General features: G+C 37.0%; 1 protein-coding gene across 4 annotated transcripts in view; it reads right to left on the bottom strand.

The window, feature by feature from the left end:
- Positions 1-19,913, bottom strand: part of LOC120418663 (uncharacterized) — an 87,873-nt gene that overhangs the window by 62,901 nt on the left and 5,059 nt on the right. For 3 of the 4 annotated variants that reach the window (XM_052709845.1, XM_052709846.1, XM_052709847.1), the window contains exons 2-3: positions 17,903-18,169; positions 6,715-7,136 (exon numbers count right to left, since the gene is read on the bottom strand). In XM_052709845.1, the coding sequence (XP_052565805.1) occupies positions 6,715-7,136; positions 17,903-17,951 (471 nt within the window). In that variant the 5' untranslated portion in view covers positions 17,952-18,169. Of the gene's footprint in view, positions 1-6,714; positions 7,137-17,902; positions 18,227-19,913 lie in introns of all 4 variants that reach the window. The other variant, XM_039581111.2, reaches the window with a different exon arrangement.

Genomic DNA, 19,913 nt, shown 5'->3' with positions numbered 1-19,913 from the left:
CGTTGGACGGTTTTTGGGTAAACTGGCGGTTTTACTCAAAGAACCCGACGGACGCAGCGCAATGCCACCGTTGCCAGAAATTTGGCCACGGCTCGCGGAACTGCAACCTCCCGCCCCGCTGCGTGAAGTGCGGTGAAACACACCTCTCGGAGGCGTGCGCACTGCCGTGCAAGGCGGACTTGGGGGACAAGGCAGAGCAAACCAAGGCGCGCATCAAGTGCGCCAACTGTGGAGGTAACCATACCAGCAACTACCGTGGATGCAGCGCACGGAAAACCTACATCGAGGAGCAGGTAAAGAGGAAAAAGCAAGCAGCAGCGTCCCACCCTCCTCAGCGAAGTACGAGCGTAACCGTGCCGGCTGCTGGTCATCGTACAGTTCCAGCGGACACCTAGCGTTCCCTCCTGGATGGGGTCGATCGTTCGCCAGCGTGGTCGCTGCCGGTAGCGGCAATGCGGCCCAGCAAGAAGTCACCGGGGAAGATCTCTTTACCCTGCCGGAGTTCTTTGCTCTCGCGGGGGAGATGATGACGCGGTTCCGGACCTGCCGTAACAAAGCGGAGCAATTCCTGGCCCTTGGGGAGCTGATGATCAAGCACATCTATAATTGATTAAATTTTGCTGTGATCTAGTTGTAAGCTTTTTCTATTCCTATCCCCTATCATTAGCAATTGCGTAAGTTTTTTGAAAACTTTTTCTTACTCTTGTTTGTGCATTTAATTAACAGTAATAATTGCTCTAAACCGAATTAAGACGTAACACACAGCTGAAATGAACACAAAAACTCTGTTAGGTTCATAATATGTACAAATTGTAATTTGATTATTCACAAATAAAACCGAATTGAAAATTGAGAAACGTCGGTGGTGTACTGGTAAGCGTGGTTACCTCTCAATGCAGTTGGCCTGGATTCGATCCCGGATGGTCCCGTTGGCTTTTTCGAGATGACATTTGCTTGATTAGGCCTTCCGTCGAATGGGGAAGTAAATGTCGGTCTCGACCTAAATGTCAAGTCTAGGGTATTTTAACCTGGGTGCTGAATAGTGGTTCGCAAAACGGCCTCAGTTTGAAATGTCAAAGTGGAACCAATTTACTGTTCGACTAAAGTAGAAAGTATTGAAATCAATCATTAAAAATTGTTTTTTTTTTGCAAAAATGAAAAATGTGTGGCTTTTGAGGACATGGAGCTGAATTTAAGAAATCTTAAGAAAGATGAAGGCGAGATCGTCTTTTTATAATTAATAGAATAAATAGAATAGAAGGTGTTTATGGAGTCGATGCGGTTGTATCCATCCAGAAGTCTTTATTGTTTGATTCCGTTTGAAAACCTACAGGTTTAGTGAAAATCTTCTCAGTTTGTTGGATCAGCTTCGCTAGAATTAGCGATGTTTGTTCGCTGGACTAGGAAAAGCTGCAGGATTCCAAAATCAGCCAGGGAATTTATCTGCGACATCGCAGAATGAAACTCTCGCCCCAGTTTTTCATCACCCGTAAAAAAGAAAAACCTCTTCTAACCGCTCGAAACTTGAAAAAACACAGCAGAAAATGTCAAAATCTAGACAAAATTAAACCCATACCACTGATTATAAAACAGCTCATTTACCAGTAAGAAAAAAGTCATACTTTTGCTTGAACAGCCTCCTACTTTGTAGATATAAACAAAGTGGGATCATTCGAAAATCACGTTACGCATTCTCTCTATTCATCACCCAGATTTTAACCAGTAGAGCTGACGATTATTTTTCACAATTTTTCAATATTTTTACCACTATTTCATAACTCTTTGTATAAAACGATGAAATCTGAAATCTGAAAAGTTCTGACTATTTGTTTCATCAATTATTTGCTTTTGTGCAGAAAAATAGCTACTTGAAAAAAACGTGTTTTTTTTGCCAGTTATGGACCCTCTTTTCTTATAGTGGATCATAATCCGATTGTGGATTCGGATCCACTATAGGAAAACTGTTATTTTTATATCAAATTAACCGATATTTGATGTTTTGATGCATTGTGTGATAGATTTAAAGAATAAAAGTAGGCATTTGCTAACTTTTCATTGTAAACAAAAAAAAAATATTAATAGATATGGCTTAAAACAACATAAAAACCTAACAGACTTTTCAACACATATATTTTCGAAAAAGATCAAAGAAAACGGATCAAAACCACTGTTAACATAATAATTATTAAAAAAGTAATTTTGATGCAATATATTTTCCATATTTATTACTTAAATAGTTAACCAAACAAAACAATAATTTTTTTTTACAGTTGCTGATAAAACCTCGCATGTTTATTTGACACATTCCGCCGTGACGTTGCAACGCTTTAACTTTTCTATTTTCAATATTTCGGCTGTAACTCAAAAAATACATTGAAAAGGTACAGATGTTATTACAGATTCGGAAAGTACATTAAATTTCCTATAAGAAACAATATTGAAACATTATTTTAAGCGAATATTCTATTTTTGAGAGGGGGATATGTAGCGTGACGTTGCAACGCGTGACTTTTTCTCAATCCGGACCCAATTCATGTTTCGCCACTAACTCTGCTTTGTTAAACGGCAAATTTGGAGTTCTTCTTCCATTTTTAGTGTAAAATTGGCCAACAAATCGAATGCAATCATTAGTTTTTCGAAAAAATTAAACCTCGATTTTTAAAGACCACTTACATTTCATGACGTTGCAACGCTCTGTTTTTGAAAACAGGGTTGCAAAAACGTTGCAACGTCGACCCGAGCAGGGGTAAATAACACGGGAATACCAAATTTTGGTATTACTTGAGCAAATAACAGCGACCAAAATGTGCCCTTGGTTGCCCAGTAATAGATGGTAAAATACCATGAAATCATACCAAAATCTTGTATGTGTAAGGGCACAACAATACCAAACCATGTTATTCCAAAATAATATTTCAAAATAAAACCATTTCAATACCAAATTGAGGTCTTCTGGATTTTTTGACTTTGCTTGTATACCAAAACTTGGTATTGCCATGGTTTTAATTTTAGGTATTCCCGCGCCCTTGGAAATCATTTTTTGGTATTCCTGTGGTCTTCTACATACATGATTTTGGTATGATTTCATGGTATTTTACCATCCATTACTGGGCAACCAAGAGCACATTTTGGTCGCTGATATTTGCACAAGTAATACCACAATTTGGTATTGTCATACCATTTTTAGTGCAGCAGTTGCAGTTAGTGAAAAAACGGAAATGATCCATATGCAACAGCCAAATCTACTCACCTGATGATTCCATGTTGTTCTTAGTGATATTCTTCACCACACCGAATGCATTTGTCATTGATGAACGGCCTGTGCATGAAGTTCTTGAAGATTCTGAAAAATAACAAGATTGAAAAATAAGTGTTATTAAAATAAAACTGGATTGAAATTCACCAAAATTCAATAATCTTTCGATTGACTCGTTTTTCAAAGTATTTGGTTTTTTTTTCAAGTCATTTTAGCGCAAAATTTATTATCTTGTCCAAATTGGTAAAAAAAATCCCATAGTTTTAGAGAAAATTGATGAAACCTTTCAATACCAAAATAATACCAAAATGTGCCATCCTGACTTCCACAATTTCAAGTCATTTCTGTAGGGGGTATATCAAAAATGTTTAAAATCAAGTTTGAAGTTTCCGGTTTTCAATGAAAGCATTCGCTTTGAGACATCATTTTAGTGCAAAATTAATTATTTTGTCAAAATTTTCCCATAGGTTCAGAGAAATTTGATAAAACACTTTAATACCAAAATAATACCAAAATGTTCCATCCTGACTTAGAAAATTTTCAACAATTTCAAGTAATTTCTTTAGGTGGTATATCAAAAATGTTTAAAATCAAGTTTGAAATTTCCGGTTTTCAATGAAAGCATTCACTTTGAGACATCATTTTAGCGCAAAATTAATTATTTTGTCAAAATTGGTCAAAATTTTCCCATAGTTTCAGAGAAATTTGATAAAACACTTTAATACCAAAATAATACCAAAATGTGCCATCCTGACTTAGAAAATTTTCCACAATTTCAAGTCATTTCTTTAGGGGGTATATCAAAAATGTTTAAAATCAAGTTTGAAATTTCCGGTTTTCAATTAAAGCATTTGCTTTGAGACATAATTTTAGCGCAAAATTAATTATTTTGTCAAAATTGGTCAAAATTTTCCCATAGTTTCAGAGGAATTTGATAAAATACAGTAATACCAAAAGAATACCAAAATGTGGTGTTCGACCATTGACAAATTCTGCAATTTTGCAATATCAAAACAATACCTTAAATTAGTATGATACCACATTTTGCTCTTGCATAATCCTCAAGACAAATTTTAAAGGGTCCAGGAATACCAAAATTTGGTATTGATACCAGAGAAAGGTATTATTACGCAATTCCCTTGTTATTTACCCATGCTCGGGTCACGAAATTTTAGTTTCAAAATAAATCATAGTTTTTGTTACTTTGAACAACTGGAGGTTAAGATTTTATCATAAGACATTAATAGACAGTACAAGGACATGTGAATTGCTTGGCCCGCCCATGTTAGACCCCCCCCCCCCCCCTCCCCCTATACCGCTTTCACAGTAGCAGTACGATTTACGAAGTTTTTCAAAGCGTTTTCATTTTTTTTGTATTATTCCATTATCACGAAGGACACACCGCCCCCCCCCTCTCCCCTCCTCTATCTATGTAATGGGACGTCCATGCATTACGTAATGGCGTAATATCAAGGTGGGGGTCGAGGATTTATACAAAAAAAAATGTATCGGTAATATATTACCAGGGGCTGGAGGGGGCCTAAAAATATAAACGTATTGTTACGTAATGCAAGAACGCTCCCTTAACATTTTAATGGTTTTGGGCAATTAACAAAACACGTGGAAGTTTAAGAAGGGAGGTAAGGAGCTTCAAGTTTATAGGAGGGCTGAAATTTATAAATAAAGGGCCCATAACGTTTGTTGATGGCCCCTAAGAAGTGATTTGCAAACAACGTAACTTATTTTGTTGACTTTTGTGCTTTTTGATTTAAATTTGAGGAAATAATAAAACTCTTTACCTGCGCAACATAACATTTTTAATTGTGAACAACAAAACGTTGCATACAACTTATTTAAGTAAGGGTTCGTCCAACAACAGAGTGACAAAAGTTTGTGAAAAAAAACAATCGAATCACGTGATTTATATTGTTTAATGAATTTCACTGTAATTTGACTTACATAAGGGTGTGGGATAAAAAAAATCATTGCGTTGTATTAGAATGAACCCTCACGTAAATCAGTTTATCATAAAGGGGCCATCCAGTAACCACGTGATTACTTTTTTGAAAGATTTAGAATTTTTCCCCCTTGTGAACATCGGTCTATTTTGATTTGTTCAACAAGTTTCATAAAATACTTTTTTTTCGAGTTGCATCAAACTTAAATGACGGAATTTGTGAATGACCCATGTACAATTCTTCTGTAAATATGCTCGGAAATATTATATAACAAATATATAATATTTAGTACCCTTTTATCTTCAACAACCAACTACGCATACACCTTTTTTGCCATGTGACCAATATGACTTAAAATTTCGTGACATTGCAACGCAAACTTAAACCTGTTGTAACTTTGGATCTAGACAACCAATTTAGTCGCTCTAGGTTGCATTTGAAAGCTCTTTCCTAGTACAAAGAGCATCCGAAATATCAAAATGATTGAATGTTTAGTTTTCTGTTGGCATAAACAACTGTCCCTTTTTCGTTACGTTGCAACGCAATCGGTCGGTATAATGGTAAACTTACACTAGTTTGAAAAAATACTTTACTTAAGATAAACTGCAAATCCATGACATTTCCGTTTAGTACATTCAAAAACCTACAAAATGCAATCAAAAGAATATTTTTTGGATTTTATTTCGCTGAAAACCAGGAGTTTTTAGAAAAATGTTTTAAAACGGTGATTTTATCACGAATTGATGCATAACTTAACCAACCTGTACATAATGATGTTCAAATGATAAATTAATGAAAACCATGATTTTTGAAGCTTCAAGTAGTCTAGAATCAAGGAAAAATATCCAAATAGCTCATACACGCTTTTCAAAATTTCATCCTTAGGTGTACATTGCCGGAGAATGTGTCATTTATTTTTTTATTGATTTATTATTATAAAATATCATTTCAAACTTCAATTATGTTGCTTCAGTTAAGTACAATAAACTGACTAATTATAAATTCTTACAGTTTTAGCAACTTCTGTACTTTTAACATGAAAAAAGCTATATTTATACTCATGATTGAAAAAATATACAATTAGGTTGATTAAAACAAGCATTTATTGTATGTTTGAGAAAAAAAACTTTTGTTCAAATACACAGTTTTTTTTCATTTTTGTAGGTTAAATTATCAGGGATCCACTTTTGGAAAAGTTAGGATTATCGTTATCCTGTATTGGACATCCTACCCTACGTTTGACTTGATAAGATTCCACCGATATGCTGACCACGAAAATACAACTTTTATTTCATATCATAGCCATTTATCACTCAATATCAAAGTTTCAATGCAGAGACAAAGAATTTCTCATAAATTAAAATGGTTCATCCCTCAATTGCCATTCCGTAATGTGCCCTGCTGCGAAACTGCATCCCTTTCATAGATAACTACTGCACAAAACTGCCCTGCAACTACTGTTCCCCTACATCTGTTCCACTCCCCCGCATCTTGACCTACCTCTTGATGGCATTGAAAATTCCTCGTGAAAGCGCTCCGTCCGCCGGCAGTGGCCCCGTAAATCATCGATCCGGGTCCGATGGCCTGGAGTAGAAACAGAAACTTCAGGACCTGTTTCCAGGCATCCCGTTGCCGGGCGACGTCCTGAACGCTGTTGCTGAACTTTCGCCGGCCAAAACGGCGAACCAGCTCGGCCACCCGACGGACCACGGCCATACGACGGCTCGCCCCGTCCGCCGCCACCCGATTTGACGGTGCCGGCCAAGTGGCGCCCAAATCGCTCTCAAAGTACAGCTTTAGCGAGAGCGCTTGAAGGGGACGCAAAAGCTGCTCCTCGATTGCTCCGGCTTCGCCACCGGTGGGAATGCTGCTGGTGGCCTGTATCGGTCGGTATAAGCTCCGGTATGCCTTCGGGACAGAACCTGGAATTGGAAGGGAACGGGAGAATACAAAGTTGAAAAGTCAGGGTGCTTTACATGGATTTGCGTTTGGTGAGTTGTCTGCTTGAAACTTGGTCATTATGAATCATGTACTAAACGACATTTTAATCCGTTCCCTAAAACTTTATTTTAAATTCAGTGTCATAAAGTTTTTGGGAGCATATAAATATTATTGCGTTTGTGGTGAGAGTTGAAATTTTGAAGACCCATTAATATAATGGTACAGAACAATGAGTGACAAGTTGGAATGCAATGTTGAACAAAGCTGCTCTAATGTTTGATCATTCGAAAGAATTGTTTTTCAATTGTACCTTAGGACAAAGTTTCAAGCAAATCAAAGCTGGGTCGGGGCAACTGCTGGGTGAGTTGGTGACCCACATAAAAATGTTCCTTCAATGACAAATTATGACACATCTAAGTAAATATTTTCAAAATACTCTAGTTGCCCCACACACCAGAACCACCACCAATCGGTTTCATTTTGTGGTTGTGGTTGAGACTAAGTCCCATAGTTGGGTTCACTGGAATTCTCCACTTTTAGTTCAAGGGTGGGATTGATTCGCGTGGAGTGCAGAACAATTACGTGCCAAATTGGGGGAAAAAAGTATGCACTCGAGATTTGAAGGTGCTTCACCAAATTTGAACTTTTTTCGATGCTTCTACAACTTCAACCCAGCAACAAGACAAACTACTATTGACCTTACACCCACTTTAGCGTGTGCAGTGCAGTTTATGATCCTCGGAGGACCTCATCCTTTGTTTTTATTTTCACTGTTGTAGTCATATTTCACGATAAGTGCAGAGGGCAAAAGTGCGGGCACCAAGGCGGGCGCACATAAAATACCTGCACTTTCTATAGAGTAATGGTTACCGGCAATGCAATGGAAATTTCGCTCAGGAACGAGAGCATTAGTTGCGTAATCGCAAAACAGTCCCACATGCTTGTCATCAGTGGGATGGACAAAACTGCTAAAATTGTAAGTTGGACATACTTGCGGTTACCAAAATGCAGTTTTCATCACGGTACTGAAAATATATCTTGAAACAAAAAATTGTGTTTGCCTTCACGCTACCGCCATCTCAGTGGAGCCATTCAGCCAAAGCTACCGGACAACGTTCGCAATTTTGCAAGTACAAACAGCATAATACATTTAATTAATTTGAGAGTCATGTTTGTACAAGTGTATATCATCTGCTAACAAGGGTTTAACTTATAACAAGTTTTAATGTGATCTACCAAACTAGTACACACCATCATCTCTAAATAGTGTTAATGAGTTTTTTCGAATTGCACAGTAAAAAGTGTACCGACATAAAATGTTATAATCGAAATTTTGCTAATTTATCCCATTTTGACTCCATTTATGTGGAAAACGTAAAATTATGCAAACCAAATTTAATTTCGTGCTTAAATCATACTTTTTAAGACATAATTGGGGTAACATTGTAGATGTAGGCTTTCATTTGTTTGTTAATTTATACTAACGCTCCAAGACATGCTGTGAATGCTGTGCCGGCTATGGCACAACTTCAAAGGGAATGGTCACGCAAATCCGAGGGATATTAGTCAGACCATGCCTCCAGTTATTTTGATGCAGTATCAAATGCCAATGGGTGGTTGACTTCTGGTGAAAACATGATTGAAGTGTAGATATGAGGCACATAACGCAAATAAAAGTTTAATATGAAATTGTATAATGTCAACATGTACGAAATGAGGAAAACATCAAACGTGTTCGCGAAATGCATTTTTGGCATTTGGGATAGTCGGGACTGAATTTGTCATTGAAGAAGGGAATATTTCTAGTAAAACAGTGTAAACCTTTCGGCAGTCGCACTAGTGTACTTTGTGCTCCGTTTGTAAGGAAGGCCGCGGCTTCCAAAAGGGGCGGACCTTTAAGTGTTCTATTGAAAATCAAAAAATCAAAATCAAATTATTCGCTCTACAGCATTGCCTTGGCGTTCTCGATTACGAGATTCCTACTCGAAACTAGGTGTTCGAAGGCTTGATTGTTGAGGCAATTGCAAACCTCTTTTTACATCTTAGCTTCCATCCATTACGGGATTCGAACTGACGACCTTTGGATTGTGAGTCCAACTGCCTACCAGCGACTCCACCGAGACAGGACCCAGGGAGACGACCCCAAGTAACATTTTGTTCCAGGAGTTCTACGAGAGCTCTTCAAGATAGCTACAGCATAGCAGTTTGGACCGCGGTAGGATAAAATTCTCTTCAAAACTTCTTCAGGGGTATGGAAGAGCCTTTGAAGAGAGTTTTATCCTACCGCGGTCCAAACTGCTATGCTGTAGCTATTTTGAAGAGCTCTTGTAGAACTCCTGGAAAAAAATGTTACTTGGGTGCAAACCTCTTTTCACACCTTAGCTTCCATCCGCCTCGGGATTTGAACTGACGACCCTTGGATTGTTAGTCCAACTGCCTACCAGCGACTCCACCGAGACAGGACCCAGGGAGACGACTCCTACACCTGGACTGAGCTAACGACCTAACCTTTGTAGGCAATTTGTAGGTTATTCCGGGGCCAACATTTACTTCCCGTCCGACGGAAGGCGTGATCAGACAAATCTCGTCTCAAAATTTGCCAGTGTTCTAATAACTTGATTCATTATTCATACCATCTGATTGGGTAGTCAGATCTTCATAATACAGGGCACTTATGTGCTTATAACTTTTGATAGGGTTGTCAGATCTTCAATCTTTTGAACTCGTTGAAAAGATCTTTTAATTACCTATCCAACGACATCCAGACAACGTTTTCATCAAAATATCTGAGATCCGACCTCTAAAAAGTGCATAAATAACACTTAAGTGCGTATAACGTCAGATCTTCAATCTTTTGAACTCGTTGGAAAGGTCTTTCGACTACCTTTCTAACATAAACATGACGGTATTTCTTACAAAAACCGGCCTTTTAACAATCTTCTGCACTTTTGTTAGAAACGTTTTTTTAACATAACTTTTGAAGTACTTAACTAAACTTTATAACTTTCAATAGCGAGAAGGATCGAATGAGACCAAAACGGTCCAAATCGGTTCAGCCAGTGCGCGGGATAATCCAGTGCGTTTTTTTATCAGCATCAGCGATGGGATAATCATCATCAATAGAAAATCATTGAATGTTCATCAAGAGAAAAAATCCGAATGGAGCAGTCTCTCCTCTCTCACGCACGAAAGATCGGTAAAAAGAATTAAAAAAAATCATCATCTTGATTATTCGGCGGAACACCTCTTTCACTTCTACACTTGCAAGTGTAACGTTACACGTCGGAAATTGGCCTGTAACATTTTGAAGATGGGCAATGTGTGTAAACAAAGTGAAAAAAATAATTTTGAGTGGTACTGACAAGGAAATTCACAAAAAATCATCAGCAGATTGATTTTCTGGGAGAATTTCGGGAGCGATTTTCTTTTGCGTGATTTGCCTCCTCTCTCTTTCGCGGGCGAAAAAAGTTCGCAAGCGAAATTGATTTTTTCGCGATTATTCCATCCCTGATCAGCATCCGACCACACACACAGACATGTGTTCAGAATTTGATTCTGAGTCGATATGTATACATGAAGGTGGATCTAGGAGGTCAAAATAAGTATTTTGTTTTTCGAGTGATTGCAAAAGCTTTAAAAATAGTTGTACCAGCCTAATGAACTTATGAACCTATGTAATAATTTCAAATACTTTTTATTTATTTTTTAAATTTGGCTGCTGCAATTTTTTTTTCAAAGTTTATGTCGTCAGTCAAAAATTAATTCGAAGATTTGTGAAATTTCGGTGTACAGTCAGCCATAAAAATATTTTTTTTTTTCGTTTAAACTTAGATTTTTCAAAAACTAATTATTGTTCTGATATACAATGCAATTTTAAAAACTATTTTCATTGAAATGTGCCCCCTAGCCCGGATCAAAAAATTAAAGTTGCTCAATTGTTCCCCAGACCATCCCCTAGGACCTCATGGTATACAAAAGTCGTCATTTGTTAACGGCTGACTTGTACAAAGCAATTTACCTAAATGCTCCAGTTTTACGGGTTAATTCCCATTTAAACTTGTTCCTGCTCAAGGCAAGCCAGTTTTCAACCAAATGGGCTGAAATTTTGGCTCTTTCGGGCAATCTGATATAATTTTTGATTTGAGCAACTTTTTTTTTTGACCCGGGCTAGTGCCACCCCCCCTCAACCACCCTCGACTTCGACCAGAGGCAAGGGACATAAACTTTGAATAATATTTGCAACGGCCTTAATGGTTAAAACATACATAAAGTGCAACTAATGTATGCCCAAATCATGTTGAAACATGTCAAACCAGAACTAAAGTACTATTCATTTCATTAAAAATAAAACAAAAACTATTGTCAGTTAGCTAAACAGCTAGTGTACAGTTATATTGCATATTCCTCATCAACGCAGAAAAATAAATTGCATTCAACTTTGGCCCAGGCTGAGGCCCACAAGGCTTGTCCCGCCGATTTTTCTCGCACAACAGCTGATGTTGTGAGTTTGTGGTTTCGCCACATAATTATGTCCATTTCAAAAGCCAACTATAGGAGCGAGTGGAACAATAAGACCGCCAGATTGCGTCACTTGATATTTTTGTCTTCCTCTATGTATGTTGAATATCTTTTTTTGACATGTTTAATATAATGGTATTTCTATCAAAAACAACAATTTTATAAAACTGAATCGAACGGAATTACCAACCACTTTAAAGAAGTTAACACTAAAACGCTCGGGTAGTCATTTAAGCATTTTTTGCCTTCTTCCGTGAGGTAAGGCTATAAACCTGCTCTAAAAAAATAACTGTTTACAGAAAACTCGCAGACCCACCTGCATGTATAAATATCGACTCAGAATCGAAAACTGAACAGTAAAATAGTTGGTTTATCCATACATTTTGATGATTTTTACCTGAGTGATGAATTGAGAGAATGCGTAACGTGATTTTCGAATGATCTCACTTTGTTTACATCTACAAAGTAGGAGGCTGTTCAAGCACAGGCATGACTTTTTTCTTACTGGTAAATTGAAATGTGCCCCCTAGCCCGGATCAAAAAATTAAAGTTGCTCAATTGTTCCCCAGACCATCCCCTAGGACCTCATGGTATACAAAAGTCGTCATTTGTTAACGGCTGACTTGTACAAAGCAATTTACCTAAATGCTCCAGTTTTACGGGTTAATTCCCATTTAAACTTGTTCCTGCTCAAGGCAAGCCAGTTTTCAACCAAATGGGCTGAAATTTTGGCTCTTTCGGGCAATCTGATATAATTTTTGATTTGAGCAACTTTTTTTTTTTTTTTGACCCGGGCTAGTGCCACCCCCCCTCAACCACCCTCGACTTCGACCAGAGGCAAGGGACATAAACTTTGAATAATATTTGCAACGGCCTTAATGGTTAAAACATACATAAAGTGCAACTAATGTATGCCCAAATCATGTTGAAACATGTCAAACCAGAACTAAAGTACTATTCATTTCATTAAAAATAAAACAAAAACTATTGTCAGTTAGCTAAACAGCTAGTGTACAGTTATATTGCATATTCCTCATCAACGCAGAAAAATAAATTGCATTCAACTTTGGCCCAGGCTGAGGCCCACAAGGCTTGTCCCGCCGATTTTTCTGGCACAACAGCTGATATTGTGAGTTTGTGGTTTCGCCACATAATTATGTCCATTTCAAAAGCCAACTATAGGAGCGAGTGGAACAATAGGACTGCCAGATTGCGTCACTTGATATTTTTGTCTTCCTCTATGTATGTTGAATATCCTTCTTTGAAATGTTTAATATAATTGTATTTCTATCAAAAACAACAATTTTATAAAACCGAATCGAACGGAATTACCAACCACTTTAAAAAAGTTAACACTAAAACGCTCGGGTAGTCATTTAAGCATTTTTTGCCTTCTTCCGTGAGGTAAGGCTATAAACCTGCTCTAAAAAAATAACTGTTTACAGAAAACTCGCAGACCCACCTGCATGTATAAATATCGACTCAGAATCGAAAACTGAACAGTAAAATAGTTGGTTTATCCATACATTTTGATGATTTTTACCTGAGTGATGAATTGAGAGAATGCGTAACGTGATTTTCGAATGATCCCACTTTGTTTACATCTACAAAGTAGGAGGCTGTTCAAGCACAGGCATGACTTTTTTCTTACTGGTAAATTAGCTATTTTATAATCAGTAGTATGTGTTTTATTTTGTCTAGTTTTTTGACATTTTTTGCTGGAAAACTGTCGCGTTTCGATCGGTTAGAAGAGATTGTTTTTTTTACGGGTGACGAAGAACTGCGGCGAGAGTGTCATTCTGCGATGTCGCAGATAAATTCCCTGGCTGATTTTGGAATCCTACAGATCTTTCTGGTCCAGCGAAAATCGCTAATTCTAGCGAAGCTGATCCAACAAGCAGAGACGATTTTCGCTAAACCAGGTTTTCAAAAGGAATCGAACAAAAAAGACAGCTTTTGGTGGATACAACCGCATGGACTCCATAAAAAACATCCATTCGTAATTATAAAAAAAAATGACGATCTCGCCTTCAACTTTCTTAAGATTTCTTGACTTCAACTCCAGGTTCTCAAAAGCCACACATTTTTCATTCATGCAAAAAAAAACAATTTTTAATGATCGATAACAATACTCTCTTCTATTGGCGAACAGTAAATTGGTTCCACTTTGACAGTTCAAAATTGAGGCCGTTTTGCGAACCACTATTCAGCACCCAGATTATTACCATAAACATTTCAAGCGATGGGGTTCCCGTGGTCGGAATGAGCTCAAATTTGGAATTTAGACCACCCTACTGTGAACTGTATTTAAAAAAAATCAGGAATAATTAAAGAATAAAAAACTAAGCACAAGACACCCTTCTCTCACCTACAGAAGATTTATACATTTTGACAACGTCTGGTACGGCCGCTAGGCCTGTGGTTTAGATATCAGACCGTCTGTCAATTCCACGTTACAAACAATAATTTACGTATAGGTAGATAGGTTTAACGGGGCAAAAATGCTAAAATTTAATGTTTGGGCCTATGATTTCACCTTATCCATTAATTGAAACCGGGAAGCCACTACTTTGCATTGTGCAAATTTTGATTGCCAACAAAAACAGCAACCCCACGGTGGAATGCTTCCATGAATATTCCCGGTTGCCTATCACTATCATGTAGGATGCCAATTTTACTTCATGAGCGGTTTCATGTATAGCCCTAGAACAACAGCAGCATCCCGGGCAACGTAATCTGTAACATGCATGTTTCTACCGTCCCATTATCATTTATGCTCCATTGAAGGCAAACTCTGTACGCACAAAATTGTGCATGGTGGTGTTGTGTAGTTACTTGCTCACAACTAGCAGTTTCTACAGCTCCTCAAGTTAAAACAGCCAATTAAAGCTCTTATTTACTGTTTCTATCACACATTATGATACTTTAATGTGTTTTGCCTTTCTAACAGAAGAAAGGTTTAAGGTTTGCTTTTGAAAAAATGCTTTTCTCAGAAATCTTTAAAAACAATCAAAAATCGTGCACGGCGGGGAATAGTATAAAAAAAAACTATTACTAATTTGAAGGTTTTGATGCGCTCTTTCGATTGAATTTTGGCCCGAAATCCGGAACTCATAGCCTGATTTTTTAGTGCTCAGGCAGGGCTTGCGAAATTTCGACTTTTTTGTGATAGCTGACAGAGCACTCCAATCGTCTTCACAACGACAACCTGATTTCTACATTCTGCTTTCCAGAGTCTCGGCCCGAAACTTCAAACACGAACAAAAGCAGCGAACCGAAGATTGGCAATGACGTTTTGGAATTTTGACAGTTTGGAACGCATGAATTACCCCATTATCGGTTTCCCGCATGGGTGATGTGGAAATTGTTGCACATGGTTGAAGTTGGGAATTTTGCAACTTATTTTAATTTATGCTAAATCTCGAAATTTAAACACGAATCTACAGCGAATCGATGTGAAAACTAAAGATGCACTAAAGGCACGATGATTTGATGTGCATTCTTTATCAGAATCGCGATAAAAGTGGTTTAAATTGAAAATAGTAATAAAACAAATTCTGGTCTAAAATTTAACGAAATTTGTCTGTTTTGTAAGACTTAATGTTATTACACAATGGTTATAGAATTTTTTTTACAATAAAGTAAAGTTTTCGGTTCGTCCACAAACAATCTCATGTTTGTAAACAAACGACGCCATATTGCCAATGTTGTCAAAGGCAAATTTACGGGAAATTGGACGAGCTTTCCGGTAAAAATATTCACGAGACTGAAAAACCAAGTCTGTCATATAGAAAATGCCAAAAACCACCTAAAATCCCGTTCTTTCAACATTTTTATTTTTAAAACCGCTGTATCTTCCCAAGGATTGGACATAGGACAATGGTCAATATGGAGACTTTTATGTAAAATTATCTGGGGAATCGATTCCCACTACCGGTTTTTAAAAATTTTGACGCTTAGACCACTTTTCAAAAAAAAAAACAGTTTTAGTAAATGATTTTTGTATTTTTTTAGGAGAGACATACCATCCTGCATTTTTCGTGAGTCTTTTTGTAACATCTTAGGGTATTTCCTCAAAAATTTTGAGCGAAAAAAAATCGTGACATCACCTTCAAATTTAAGTTTTAGACTTAAAAATCAAAAAATCTCATAGATGTGGCGTGTATTTTTGTTTCAGTGTATTTTTATCAGAAAGCCCGTCCAATTTCCTATAAGTTTGTCTTTGACCACTTTTTGATACGACGCAACGGCTTCGAGATACAGTAATTTTTAAATTACAGAATACAAAAATATTTAAATACCTTACGCCCTTCTCAAATGTTATTCTCGAGTACTATTTGCTGCATATGCACAAAAATGGCTTTTATAGGCCTAGGATAACATGTCTACAAAGTTTCATTGAAATCGGAGAGGGTCGGGTACAAAAGTATCAGAAAAATTCCTGATTTGAGCTGGAATTGCTCTATATCATAGGCGTCCGAAGCACCGGGAAGGAAAAGCAGAAATGTATGGTTTTTATTTCCTTAAATTCTAGAAAATTTTTATGTAAAAAATCGATTGTTTTGATGTTAACAGCTTATTTGAGACCTAAAGAATGCCATTCAATAACATTTCAGTCCAAATTTGTGCGATTCATTAGCAAAAACGAGTGTCCGGATTTCGAATCAGCTTTTATCAGTATCCGGGATTCGAAGCACAACAAGTCATTTTAATTTTCAAATTCTGATGAAAAATTGTTAGAAAAGACATATTCTGCATGCATTCTCTTTTAACTGACTGTTAATGCTAAATCCTGATGATATTTCTTCATTTCCAACTTATTAGATGATTTTTTTGTCAGCTATAACAAAAATGATATGCTACTAAGTGTCCGGGTTTCGAATCATGACGTTATTTGGTATGGATGAGATCATGTGTAACATTTCTTTTCAAGTCCAATTACGAAACTCATACATTATGGGAATGCCAATGACTCAAATACTACATATCTACAACTGTGATAAATTTTCCTTTGCTGCGGCAGAGAGTGTTAACAGCTGCATTACGTAGCCGATGCGTTACAGCGTAACAATCCATAAAACTCATTATAATAATTAGTTAGTTTGCTTAAAGCGCACGCCGGTGATAATCCGACTTTTGAAAATCGGAGTGAGTTCATACATTTTAGCATAATGAAATAGGTAAATTATCCCGCCCGGCAGCGGCTCCGGTCTGGTTGGATGAAATTCTGCAAACATGGTGGTGGCAGAGCCATCAAAAGGCAAAGCGAATTTGGATGCACGAAAGGTTGCCTTCGGCCAGATGATTTCCCATTTCTCGCATCAATTACATTAATTGGATTATAATCCCACCCACATCGATGTGATAATTCATCAGGCAACCACATTTTAATTTACTTGGCAAAACTGTCACATTTGGATGTTTGTGCATTTGAGTAAAACTCATTTTAATTTGTTTAAAATCGCAACTCACAACTACCGCTATTTTGGTGTAGGAATCGTCAAATGAGTTTTTCTTATCGCTCATTTACAAGACTGATAACTACTTATATTATTACCAAAACATTTGAGAAGCAAAATTATTTTGAAGGACAAAAGTTGCTGAATATCACCTTCTCAATACGAATAAAAAACTATAGTTTGAAAAAAATTGCCACATAATTCATTTGGCCCAAAATTGAACAGGTACTCAAGGTTCTTAATAGTATTGTTCCGTAGCTTTTTATAAAACTGAATATTTCTTGGAAATATGTTTGTGTTACCATTGATTTTGATAAATTTCATTTACAACTTCTCATTACCAACTTTTTTTTGTGTTGGGCCCCTCTCTTAAACCTCTTAGGAAACCACCAGAAACAGCGGAAATGAATTGATGCTAGTGCAAAACAATCTCAACACACCAGACAGACAGAAACTTGTGGAAAACGGAAACAATCCTATCCGACAAACCGATGTCGATGGGGTGGGGCGCAAATTGAAATTGAAAACAACTTGCCACTGTATGGTGGAAATTCTCACTTGTGAGGCTACGTAACAGGCCAATTTTTGGAGGCGATGTATATTTGATGTATATTTCACTTGCTTTACAAATAAATGACGATCTTGACAGTTATGTTGAAATTGTCTGCTAACCGAAGTTTAATAACAAAAAAAAATATGATAAAGTCCAATAAAAGATCGTTCGCCCCTTGTTTTTCACAGACAACGCTTTTCCCCACCCATCTACTCACCATTTTCACTTTCCTCGTCCGAGTCCAGGCAAATCACGTCGCATTCCATGATTGCCTAGCTAAGCTGGAATGACGATGACGGTGGTGGCTGTGATGATTGTTCACCGTGTTTTTTTGTTGGTGTTCAATCCATTCACGTGAGCTTTTCAACCGTTACACTGTTCTGTTGTAGTTGGTGCTGGCGATTGCAGATGGTTAACTGTGTCTATTTTGGGGTGCATCTTTTCAACTTTCAGGTTTCTTTCAGTTTTTCACTGTGATTACTTTCTATAAAGTGTAATGCATAGTTTCAACACCTACATCACTCTACTAAGTGATTGAAAACTAAATTGCAACTGGGTGTTGGAGTGGCTTCAAATTCTTTTCTTTACCTTCCATTAGGGTAGGGTAGTCATCAATGAGACACTTTTGGTTTTCAACTTTTAACGATTTTTCTATTTTTTTCATCAGCATGTTTTAATGAGCTTTTTGTTACATTTTCTTATTATTAGTGTGTTCTAACATTGACCAAAACATGCGAGATCTGACGTTCTACAGCCAGAGTTCTTCAACTGTCTCATTGTAGACGCACTTGGCAGGAACAATGAGACAGCTGGGGAACAATGAGACACTCTACGAAAATCAATACTCTTCTAGTAAAACATCATGTTTTTGTATTATTCCATTACAGGTGACTTGCCTTGAACATTTTAGGGCAATTTTGCCAACATGAAACTTTAATTAACAAAATTTATACTAAAAAGTATATACATTTTGTAAAATCCATATATTTATACCAAATAACTTTGTATGTTTGGTTCAATGAAGTTAAGTCTCTATAAATATGCCATAAATCACTTTCAATTCATGTTTTGATAGATTTACATGGATTTTGAAATGTTCAATGAAGAAAAATCAAAGTGTCTCATTGTTACCCACGGGCTAAAATGAGTGGGGAACAATGAGACAGCATGGATTCTGGGTATATTCTTAAATTTGGTCAAACCTAATGAAAGGACATTGTAGCCCAACTCAATCCCTATGGAACATCGAAAGAAATTTGAAGAAATATTAGTTTTGGTGTAAATGGCAGCCTACGAGCGAAAAAGTATTTTTAGTCCATAATTTACTTTAACACCCCAGAATCAAACAATTATGAATAACTTTTCAAGGAAGCGTCCATAACCAAAGCCACTATTAAAGCAGATGTGTATGCAGTAGATACACCTTTCTCCCAAATATGAGCCTGATTGGTTGAAACTACGACTTGTGAGAGCCATTTTATCATTGTTCCCCGTGTCTCATTGATGACTACTCTACCCTACTGTGCTGAATTGTATTGTTGTACTGAGCAAAAAACCTCGATTATAAGTTTAATCGGACGAAGGTTCGCGCATTCCAAGCTAAGTAGTTTTTCCCTATGGGATCGTTCAAAAATTACGTCCATGAATAGGGAGGGGGGGGGGGGGGTCTGAGATTTGTGACAGCCCATGTTAAAAGTATAGGCAAGGTGCGTGACAAGGGGGGATATCCCAAAAATCTCTGACGTCATATTTGAACAAACCCTATGCATAGCTTAAAAATTTAATAATATAAATACCAAATTTATTACATTAAATCTACACGCCCAAAAAGTTTCACATGCTCAACCATGCAAATGACTGAAAAAGTGACCTGAGGTTTTGTCTGATCAAGATCATATGCGAGATTTAACAGCTGAACTCGCTTAGAAAAAATTGGATCTGTTATTAAAACCTCCTTTTTTCTCGAGCTTGACCTTCTAGACATTGAAATGGGCTAAACATTCAATATTACACCCGTTTGAAATGTTAGTCTTGATTCTAAAATTTTCAAACATTCACATTTTTCGGAACTATCATATTTTTTTTAAACACTGAAAATTTTACCATTAGTTGCTCAAACATTGGCCTTAGAAAATTTGGCAACGTTTGGATGATACTAAAAAACTAACTTAATCCACCTATGTGGTTGATGCCTTCTTCACTCTTTACCAATAAAAGGTAATAAAATA

The sequence above is a fragment of the Culex pipiens genome, chromosome 3 (genome assembly GCF_016801865.2).
Source record: "Culex pipiens pallens isolate TS chromosome 3, TS_CPP_V2, whole genome shotgun sequence".
Lineage (NCBI taxonomy): Eukaryota > Metazoa > Arthropoda > Insecta > Diptera > Culicidae > Culex > Culex pipiens.
This window is presented reverse-complemented; position numbering and strand designations above follow the sequence as displayed.